The 11668-nt window shown below is 43.4% G+C and overlaps 1 protein-coding gene across 1 annotated transcript in view; it reads left to right on the top strand.

Annotated features, from left to right (window-relative positions):
• Positions 1-7484, top strand: part of strbp (spermatid perinuclear RNA binding protein) — a gene marked incomplete at its 5' end in the record, with an annotated part of 14637 nt that extends 7153 nt beyond the window's left edge. Inside the window, 3 exons of the mRNA XM_083793235.1 lie at positions 2046-2187; positions 3211-3264; positions 6848-7484. Coding sequence (XP_083649361.1) covers positions 2046-2187; positions 3211-3264; positions 6848-6924 — 273 coding nt within the window. The 3' untranslated portion in view covers positions 6925-7484. The remainder of the gene's footprint in view (positions 1-2045; positions 2188-3210; positions 3265-6847) is intronic.
• Positions 7485-11668: the final 4184 nt, after the last annotated feature.

Genomic DNA, 11668 nt, shown 5'->3' with positions numbered 1-11668 from the left:
CCGAAAATAGCAGATCTACAATCTCGCAACGCGTCGTGCTGCGACGCGTCGTGTGCTTGTAGATCTGCCATTTTCGCTGTTTTTGTTCAAAAGTGCCCTCACGAGATTTCAGGCCCTGCCTCTCTGAAACTCCACCACAGCAATATCGTGTCAAACCACACCAAAGGGTCGGGTTTGGACGACACGTTTTCTTTAAGGTAAACCACACCCATGCAACTCATTGAGTTGCATTGGTGTGGTTTTACGCCTGTCTACCTTAAAACACGTTTTTGTCCCCTTTGGTGTCGTCTGGGCTTCATTACGGAGCCTTTCCTTTCACATGCGCCGGCTGACCGCGTCCACGAGAGCAGAATGAGCCGCTGTGTGTTGAATTTGATCAAAGCAGGGTATTTATAGTTTTTCACTTTTCATTATGCTTTATCTTTTTATTTCGCTTTGACTTTTGATTTTCTTCTGAAAAGGTTTTTGTAATGATATGGATTAGTTGGTGGCAAGATCCACCAAGGTCAGAGAAATAGCAACAACAACAACCTGCCTGCCCACACGTTGTATTGTTGTGACGTATTGTGAGCTTGTAGATCTGCTATTTCGGAAGATGTTGGACAAAGGCTAAAACTAAGGACATTTTCTCTATCGTTAGTCTTACTGTAGTTAGTTCTGTACGCACGGAATGCAGTTATAGTATAATTAATGTTTGTAAAGCCTTGTTTGTATTCTTATTTCAGTTAGGGTTAGTTTCAGAGCGTCGCAGTCACGCCCCCCATGAGCCGCCCCGAAGATAATTTCCCATTCATTTTTCTCATAGACGTTTCAGAAAGTATTTATTTAAAGTCCTGTAAGCCTCGGACAAAGCCAACACGGATGCTGACAACTCAACTCTGACAATAAACACAATTTGTCGGGCTGAACAAAGAATTAGAAAGAAGAAAAAAAGACCAGGGTACAACACCTTTTGTGTTGTTTTTCTTCTTTCTAATTATTTAATTATAGATGAAAACAGTATATGAAAAAACACGGCCCCTCACGTAGCCTATTAGAAGGATAATATCAGTCACCAGAAAAAACGTTGGGTGTTTTCAATGATGCTTACATGGTTAAAATGGAGTATTGAAGTTATAATGGGTTTGTATAGGAAGGGGGCGGGGCAGCAAAAATGAATATCAAATATCTAAATACTGAATCAAGTAACTTAAAAGCTGTCCGGGGTGTTCACATAAGGCTGAGTAGACGATAGAATGACCAAAAGCTTTTTTTTTAAAGTGAAATATCCCTTTAACTATAATAGCCCTGGGTCAATGCCAAGTGATTGAGTTGTTCCCTCATCACGTTTGTTATCAATACTGTCCCTCTGCATGTTGGCAGATCACCTTCGTCAATATCGTGTCCAATTGGCGATCAATAAAACTCCGTGTTCAGCAACAGAGTAATCCGTGGTGGCCTCGACAGTTATCAGATTACCTTTTAGCCGTGTCAATGAAGCTGTGTACTTTGGGTTATCGGATTAGATCAATGTTAAGTGATTTCTTATTCAAGACATTTCGGTTCAATTGAAAGGGGTTTTTTGTGTGTGTTTGTACATTTATTTATACAAGCGTGCGTAATGTGTAATCGCCGGAAAACCACGTATGTACAAAACCTAGAAATTAGCCTGTGTTCAAATGGATCTAATATTTAGTCAATACACTTCATTGGTTCAATATATATATATATATATTTAAAAAAAACGGAAACAACCTCTTTCACTTTAAATTTATTTTTTATAGATCATATACAGTAGCTTGTAGATTGGCTAATTTTGCTACTTTGGCTCAACACTCTTGTACGATCATTTCATTTAGGATTAATTAATTAAAAATTCTGAATAGTCTTATCTCACCCCGTATCTTTGAGGGTGCCTTAAGACGTCTACAGACGTCGGATGTACAGCTCGGTTCGAATCCCTAAGACGCTTCTAGACGTCGTATGTGCAGTTTGTGTTAACGGGATTTCAGCCCCCATGCCTCTCTAACTCTCTCTCTCTCTGCACGTCCCCATGTACCGTCCAGACCAAAGCAGCGCTGGCCGCGGCGGCAGCGGCCTCGGCGGTAGCCGCCCAGGTGGCCAGAGGGAGAGGGCGGGCCGCCGCCGCCCTCGCCGCCCGGGGAGCCTTCGTCAGCGCCGCCACGCCTCCCGGATACGTCACGCCAGGTCAGCGACGACGGAGAAGAGAGTGTCCCCTCCCTCACTTAACCCATTATGAACCTGAGATCAGATTATTAAAAAAATCTTCTACATCCTGACAGTTTTCCATTCTGACCTGAGATCAGATTCTAAAAATGTCTTCTACATCCTGACAGTTTTCATTCTGACCTGAGATCAGATTCAAAAAATGTCTTCTACATCCTGACAGTTTTCATTCTGACCTGAGATCAGATTCTAAAAATGTCTTCTACGTCAGTCGTTCTTCGATTTTTCAAAAATAGCAGACCTACAAGCTATGAGCTTGTAGATCTGCTATTTTTCAATAGCTAAAGCATAACATAATGCTAACACCAAAATGGGTTCCCGCCCAGAATGGGTTAAACTGTCTGTCATGTAAATACAGTGGACGGTATACTGTAAAACCCACAACTCGTGGTTATTATTATAGCCCACCACAACCATTTTAAAGGCTCTGATTTCTTTGTCAACCCATTCTGACCTGAGATCAGATTCTAAAAATGTCTTCCACATCCTGAAAGTTTTCTGAAAAAGCCATGTTTCTATGTCGGTCGTTTTTTTCGATTTTTCAAAAATAGCAGACCTACAAGCTCGTAGCGCGCCACTCGGTGGCGCGCTATGAGCTTGTAGATCTGCTATTTTTCAATAGCTAAAGCATAACAAAATGGATTAAAATAGGTGTCGAGTTGCTCTTTGTTCTGATGGTAATGGTCTTTATATTATAGAGCATACATGGGGGGGGGCACATGCGGCCCCCACCTTCACTTAATGTGGTACGTGGTATTAATATTGGAATACTGACACATTATTTATTTTAGCTGTTATAATTCCAGTCATGCAACCATGACTTTGGCTTTTATAATTACTTCAGTCTAAAATACCTTTCGGGATTCCAATTCCAAAATGACACGTCCAAGGCCCAAAATGATGTTAATTGGACCCTGGATTCGTATACTGTAAACTGTATTGTAAACAAACGCTCTCTCTCCCCCCCCCCCCCCCCCCCCGCAGGCTTCGGTTCACCATATGGATATAACCCTGCAGCCGCGGCCGCTCCAGCTTATGGTATGTACTGTACATTATACTGTATACATTATGGCATGTATTGTACATTATGGTATGTCCTATACAGGGCTGGGCAGTATTGTGTTAGTGCGGCCCACAATAAATATGAATATCAGGAAAACTGATATATTATTGATTTCGGCTGTAACAACCCGCTTGAATGACTCCAGTCCAATTATTAGTAGCTTAATGACTGGTATTAAAATGTTATGTCCTAATGTATTTGCATTTATGTCCATAAAGTTAACATTATAAGGCATAACTAAATGCATCTGAAATTAAATGAAAATGTTACTTTTCGGGATTTCCAATTAAAAAAACATGTAGGTGGGGCTGTAGGTGGGGCTGTAGGTGGGGCTGTAGGCTGTAGGTGGGGCTGTAGGCTGTAGGTGGGGCTGTAGGTGGGGCTGTAGGCTGTAGGCTGTAGGTGGGGCTGTAGGCTGTAGGTGGGGCTGTAGGCTGTAGGGGGGCTGTAGGCTGTAGGTGGGGCTGTAGGTGGGGCTGTAGGCTGTAGGCTGTAGGTGGGGCTGTAGGCTGTAGGGGGGGCTGTAGGCTGTAGGTGGGGCTGTAGGCTGTAGGCTGTAGGTGGGGCTGTAGGCTGTAGGTGGGGCTGTAGGCTGTAGGTGGGGCTGTAGGCTTTAGGTGGAGCTGTAGGCTGTAGGTGGGTCTGTAGGTGGGGCTGTAGGTGGGGCTGTAGGCTTTAGGTGGAGCTGTAGGCTGTAGGTGGGGCTGTAGGTGGGGCTGTAGGCTGTAGGCTGTAGGTGGGGCTGTAGGCTTTAGGTGGAGCTGTAGGCTGTAGGTGGGGCTGTAGGTGGGGCTGTAGGCTTTAGGTGGAGCTGTAGGCTGTAGGTGGGGCTGTTGTAGGCTGTAGGTGGGGCTGTAGGCTGTAGGTGGGGCTGTAGGCTGTAGGTGTGCTCGTTCCTCTTCCCTCTAACGCCATCCTTGCTCTAGCTGTATAATACCACAGTGACCTTTCACCCTGCTTCCTGTCTGCTTTGCTCATTTCTAAATTTTTATCCCACGATTTTGCAACCCATTTTTTCACCCGGTGTCATTATTGTCTAAGGTAATCCTGGGCGCTACACTTCCTCTGCCAACCTGGGGGGGGGGGGGGGGGGGGTCTCATGCTTCCTTCTATGCATGAGGAGTCCAAGCTGCATCTTTTCACCTGACAGGGGAGAGTTACCCCAGCCAGACGTAGCGCGTGGAAGGAACACGTTATTTTCCGACCAGTTCCTTTCCCCTCCATCAGGCGCCCCGGCTGGCCAGGGGGAGGTAGTTTACTGCATGATTTCTGTGAGGGTATCCTAGGGGACACGGGGAGAACATGTGAGGGTACCTACCCTAGGGGACACGGGGAGAACATGTTAGGGTACCTACCCTAGGGGACACGGAGAGAACATGTTAGGGTACCTACCCTAGGGGACACGGAGAGAACATGTTAGGGTACCTACCCTAAGGGACACGGGGAGAACATGTGAGGGTTCCTACCCTAGGGGACATGGGGAGAACATGTGAGGGTACCTACCCTAGGGGACACGGGGAAAACATGTGAGGGTTCCTACCCTAGGGGACACGGGCAGAACATGTGAGGGTACCTACCCTAGGGGACACAGGGAGAACATGTGAGGGTACCTACCCTAGGGGACACGGGGAGAGCATGTGAGGGTACCTACCCTCGGGGGAGAACACAGAAAGGTCCCTTTCACCAACCCCGCCTCGGGTATGGGCACTGACGCGGTGCTTTCTGCTTTGCTTTGCTCTGCCTCCTGTTGCTGCTTTGACAATTATTGATGGGCACACACGTGTGTGTGTGTGTGCGCGCGCACACACACACACACACACACACACACACACACACGCACACACACACTCAGATGCACGCACAGCACAGCACTGGGAAATTATATCTCTGGTGACATTAAGGAGAGTAAAAGCTAAAATATTTGAAGAAATATTACAGAAACGACTGCATCACATTGTGGACCGTAGACAACGTTTTGTAATCTTTCGACTGCAATGTTCCACGTATTGTTACGGAACATTCCACATCATGACAACATGCTATTGACGCCCTCTCTCGGGGGGCCACTACAGGAATGAAGTCGTCCGTTTTCACTCACTTATGTTGCCATTTTACTCTTTGACCCAAAAATGTATAGCCTGCTAAAACCACACTGGTCGCGGAACATGGGTGCGCGCTTTAGTTTCCGACCATACCATTGGTCCCAACGACAACCTACCTCGAACCCTAACCTAACCATAACCGCAAGCACGGAGCGGCGCATCGCTCACAAACCTTAATCCGGTCGGAACCAATGCTATGTCGAACCAAAGTCTGCCTCTGTGCCGCACTACGAGCTTGTAGATCTGCTATTTTTTGAAAGATCGTGAAAATGTGGCTCAATTGTTTGAATATAATGTTCTCTCAGAGTGAACGTTTTTTAACTCAAATCTTTGCTTCTGGGGGTCCCCTGGAACAACACGTTTTCAAATTGGGGTCGCGGACAAATTACATATACATTTGGGGGGTTCCTTCACATGAAATAAATTATTATTAGAATTATATATATAATTATATTATTAGAATTTTGACCTCAGGTCTTAATAGATTAATTAAATACCCCCCCCCCCCCCCCCAGTCTGATGGCCATATAAACCCTCATTTGATACAAGTCTTTTATCTCTGCGACTGGGACCCCAATCTATGTAATCCTCAAGTGCAAATTTAACTCCTCTGACGCCGGTGTATACGAGCTCTATTCGCGCATAATACTGTCAGAGTCACCGACTCCATAAGGGTTCTAACTATCAGTCATTTAGCTGGGTAGAACCCCCTCAAGGACCCTGTGGGGGTTCCCCTGACCTCACGCTAATTGCAACCAGTGGTTTAGCAAAGACACATTTTGTTTTGCCCTGGCCTGGACTTGCGCCAGTGTTGACGTCGTCGACTGAAACTAAGACGAAAGATGTCCGTCGACTACCTTTTCCCACTAACGGAAACTACATGGAAACTACAGCTATGATGACTAAATATACCGACAATTTCATCAACAAATAAAAACTAGACTAAAATGTTAGGAAGGGACTAGTGGACAAAAGATCCAGTATAAGTCATTTTACACTTGGTTGCATGCTGATCTACAAGCTGACAACGCATTGCAGCGCGGCACGTTGTCAGCTTGCAGATCGGCTATTTTCAGCAAGTTTAAAATCAGCCATTACGACGGCATCGAGGCCCGCCAAAATACACTTTAGTCGACTGAATCAACTGTAGATTTAGTCGACTGAAATCACACGACATTTATTCGACTAAAACTAGAAGGAAGGTCCCTGCACACAGAGCGTGCTCTTTTCGGATATTCTTTTCTCCATTGGTTTTCCGAAAAACGCGTCCAGTTTGCAACCGCCGCCTTAACACTAAAACATTCCAGGTGACTAAATATGTGGACTGAAACTAAATGAAGTTTCATTCCAGACGACTGTGTCATGACTAAAACTAAAATAGAAATGTGCTGCCAAAGAACTACAGTGACTCACTCATTCAGAGTTGTACCTCTCTCTCGTTGTCTCCCCACTCTAGGTATGCCCAAGAGAATGCTTCTGTTGCCTGTCATGAAAATGCCCGCCTACCCTCTCCCTCACTACCAGTTCTTTTAGCACACCAGGGGAACACGGGTATCAATCAACACATCTATAGCCTTTTATTTTATTTTTGTATTTTTTTCTAGAAGGGGAAGAGGCTGTTGTTGTTGTTGTTTTTTTTTTTCCTACAATATTAAAGGAGAGATTATTTAAGGATTTATGAGTGAGCAAAAAGTGCTTTTGTGGGGGTTTTTTTTTTCTTACCATTTTCCCAAACAAAAAAAAAGTCTTCTGAAGATGAAAAACATACTGCAGGTTTAAGTTCTTAAGATACAAAAAAAGAAAACTTGAAGGATTTCTTACTGTGAATTGTTACCTCATTCTTTGAATCTAAATTATATCTCTATCTATTATCAGCCTTTTTGTTATTGTTGTGCTTGTTGTATAAGTTAGGGAGAGGTTTAGATCTGATTCATTTGACACACACATTCTCTGTAAAGAAAGACAAACGCATCGATGTGAGCCGTGTTGAAGACTGTATAGGAAAGATGACGCAAAATGTGGACACAAAAATAAAGTCTTGTCTGTCTCTAAAAGCTAAAAAGAAATGCCTTGTGTTATAGTATCCGATTCTGCTAGAATAGACTCTGGAGGCAGTAGTACCTCTACTTAGCATTTAGACAGCACTATCGAACTCATTTTGAGTTGCTCATTTAGAGAAGAAAGTTATGTTAAGTTATGTTACCCACAGAAACGCTCAACCTCGTGATTGCTTTGACCCAAACCTTCCCCCACATACACCCCCGCGGGCTTCCTCGTTGTGCGTTTTGGTATTCAACCCTCATGCACGTCTGGCTCGGCTCCACTCGAGAGACACAGAGGTTGAATGTCAGTCGAAGGCTTTTTGCTTGATGATACCTCATCAGCACCTTCTTCTTTTTTATTCCACTTTAGTACCCCGACTTTGACTTTGACCTATTCACAGAACGAAGGGGAAAACGGGAGGCATTTAGAAAAGCCTCGTCATATTCTAACCTCGTTGGCTCAGCGGCGGCGGCGGCAGCAGCAGCAGCATATCCAAACGGAGCTGTCGCTGTCGTCGGGTAGAAACCTTGTCCGGAAATGTGAAATAGAACCATTGTGTTCCAATTGGAGCCAGTGTAGTTATTATTACCTATAGTCGGACATATCCACGACGAGAAAATGTTTTCACTGTGTTTAAATGGATTTTGACATAAACATTTTTTTGTATTTTTATTGTTTTGTTTTTACTTTTCTGAGCTCAATTGCACCCAAAAAAAACCCTGAACTTTTAAGTAACATTCAGTAGATTTTCTGTGCTCTGGGGTTTTCTGGCTCAAACACGTTCTCTGGGCGGAGAAAAAAAAGGATGAAATGTGGGAGATGCAAGGTTTCTGCCCAGGAGCTGTCGGCTGCATATTGATTTGCTTCCATTCGTTGTCACACTTCCCATCTGTTGCAGCATCCATTTCAGAGCCCCCAAAGAGAAAGTAATACCTTTTCACTTGGTCTGGGGACACATAATGGTGCTGGTGAAACCACCGGCAACCGCAGAGGACGTCAATTACAATATGTTTTTGATATGATGATATGTATTTGGCCGTGGATAACCATCTGAAAATATGTTGTTCCAGGGACCCCCAGAAGCAAAGATTTGAGTTAAAAACGTTCGCTCTGAAAGAATTGCACGACATTTTCACGATTCTTCTAAAATAGCAGACCTACAAGCTCGTAGCGCTATGGGCTTGTAGATCTGCTATTTTTCAATAGCTAAAGTATGACATAATGCTTGAAACACCAAAAGGGGTTCCCGCCCAGAATTGGTTAAAGGGACACTTCACCCCTTTTACAACCAGGTCTTATTTGAATGATTTTTGGGAGACAATAAACTTTCCTGGGGGTTTTTATGTGGGGAATTTGTGTTTTTAGATATTTCAGTGTCCATGGACTCCATGATGTTGTGGACACTGCAAAAACAATACATATTACCCACATAAAACCCCCAGGAAAGTGTTTCTTGTCTCCCAAACATCATTGGAATAAGATCTGGTTGCAAAAGGGGTGAAGTGTCCCTTTAACCCAATCTAGACAGGGAACCCCTTTTGGCATTTCAAGCATTATGTTATGCTGTTGAAAAATAGCAGATCTACAAGCTCATAGCGTGGTACTGAGTGCTGCTCTACGAGCTTGTAGATCTGCTATTTTTTGGGGAGAAAACGTGAATGTGGCGCAAATCTTTGAAAATATATTCTTTCAGAGCGAACGTTTTTACTGAAATCGTTGCTTCCAGGGGCGTCCCTGGAACAACACATTTTCAGATGGGTGTCCGCGGCCAAATATACAGATAACTCTGGGGGTTCTTGACATGAAATATTGAGCACCACTGATATAGAAACATGAGGTATTTCAGAAAACTGTCAGGATTTAGAAGACATTTTCTTAATTTCAACGTCGGGCCGAAATGGGTTAAGTCATATGTCGTCCGACCGACACCGCTGATTCTCAAGATATTGCAAGTGGGCCCCAAAATAATTGACAAAACATTAAGATTTTAATGATAATATGATTATAATTAAACAACAATTTCATTATCTGTTCTATGGCACAAATAAGCATTTAAATGTGTTTCTGTAAATAACTTGTTTTATGTGATTATTGTTGCTCTTCTCATGCTGTCAGTATTGTTTTGTTTAATGTTGTTTTTGCACTGTTTTTGTACTGTTAGACGGGCTGGGCAAAATGGATAAAATCAAATATCAACGGTATTTGATTTTTTTTAATAAAGCACCTTTATCGATATTGTGATGATATATGTATTGAGACGATACTACACATTTTCTTTTTTTTTGGAAATCGCAAAAATAGCAATATTTTTGAAAAGTGAATGATAAAATGGTAAAATATAAAATTGCGTAAAACCAGGAGGAAACTGAAAAAAAAAACAGCATAAAAACAGCATATTATCACGATATCGATATATTGCCCAGCCCTATTATTCACGCAAGCTTGAAACATTGAACCATATCCACTTATTGTTTGACCTCACCTCAACACGGCAGGGCTTGACATTAATCTTTTTGAGGCACTTGTCCTTCAGACACGTACATTTCCCATTCAGTTGTCCTTCAGACACGTACATTTCCCATTCAATTGTCCTTCAGACACGTACATTTCCCATTCAATTGTCCTTCAGACACGTACATTTCCCATTCAATTGTCCTTCAGACACGTACATTTCCCGTTCAATTGTCCTTCAGACACGTACATTTCCCATTCACTTGTCCGGACAAGGGCTTTAAGCAACTAGTCGACTATTCAACTAGTCGACTAGTAAATCCACTTGTCGACCTTGCTGGTACTAGTTGATAAGAAAAGAAAGAAAAAAAGCGTTTGTAGGCCTCAAGATCAGCTAGAATGCTAGATTATAGTCACCAATTTACACAGTTTTTAAATGTACAAATATCTTTTCTTTTTTTCCCGCATAATATGTACTTAAACAACTCGTCGCCGTCAACTAGTAAACTAGGCAACTAGTCAACTTGTAAGAATTACTAGAAGTGAAGGCTTTAGTCCAGGCACAAACTCACTTGTCCGGTTGTCCCGAAACACACACATCCAAATACACAGCCATAGATGCAGTCCTATATCCAGACAAATATTGTTGGCTCAGAAAACATGAAACCAAGAGTCACTTGTCCAACGGACAACAAGTACAATTTTGAAGTACAACTTGTCCGGAAAGATGTATCCATTGTCCCGGACAACAGGACAAGCCTTAATGTCAAGCCCTGCACGGTATAGTGGTTCTTTCTCCATCTGCCTCTTATCACCATGTTCTTGACTGGCCAGATGTTAAGAATAACCACATGCGCTGTATATCCAGTGGACCCATGAATGAACCAGAAATGGTCACATAAACTCAAGTAAGATATACAAATAATATATATAAGTATATAAGTACTAAGCTGACCCATTTAGACCTGAGGTCAAATTCTACAAGAATTTGGTAAAAATGTCTTCTAAAATCAGTAGTTTGCACACTTTCAAGATTTTTCTTCGTGCCGCCGCGAGCTTGTATACATCAGCACCAACACTTGCTGCTGCTCTACAAACACCCTGTGAGCTCCATCTTCTATTGTTGCTCTTCTAGATCTAAATAGCTGAAATAGAGCGCCGAAGTCCTGACGTCACTCCCTCATCCCCTGGTTCACGGAAACATAATTTCTCTATGGAGAATGACATGGGCTCATCTTAAAATAAACTCGGCGAAATTTGACGGGGAGGTGTCTCTGTATCGTTAGCCTGAGCTAACGTGTTAGGTTTCTGGTCTAGAGGGGCGGGTTGCGGCTGAGATTTGCGCACGCCCTGATTGGATCTCATCGATCTGTCCGTCACCCCCGGCCCCTCCTCTCCCCCCTAGTGCAGCGCTACGTCACATCATTTGGAGCGACGCCCACCCGGAAGGGTTGACTCCCACTTTTAGACCAGAGCGGCCAATACGTTCCTCCAGGCTTTCAATTTTTGCACCAACAAAAATGAAAGCCTGGTACCGAGGCTACTGTATCATTTACGACAGTCAGTCAATCATATTCGATGCAGTCTGTTTCTAGCGAAAATGTAACTAATTCAACAAGCAGTAACAATATTGTTGTCTCACAGTCAGTTGATTCTCATGGTCGCAGCTTACGTATTTCCTGTAGGCGGAGCCGACATAACTGCGGGGTAAACCTGCCTCTTAAAAAACCTCTTATACTACGGTGAATGGTAGAGTGACTGATGTACAGTCTGCCTCAAACGT

This window comes from Protomyctophum parallelum (genome assembly GCF_964188405.1).
Source record: "Protomyctophum parallelum genome assembly, chromosome: 21".
NCBI lineage: Eukaryota > Metazoa > Chordata > Actinopteri > Myctophiformes > Myctophidae > Protomyctophum > Protomyctophum parallelum.
This window is presented reverse-complemented; position numbering and strand designations above follow the sequence as displayed.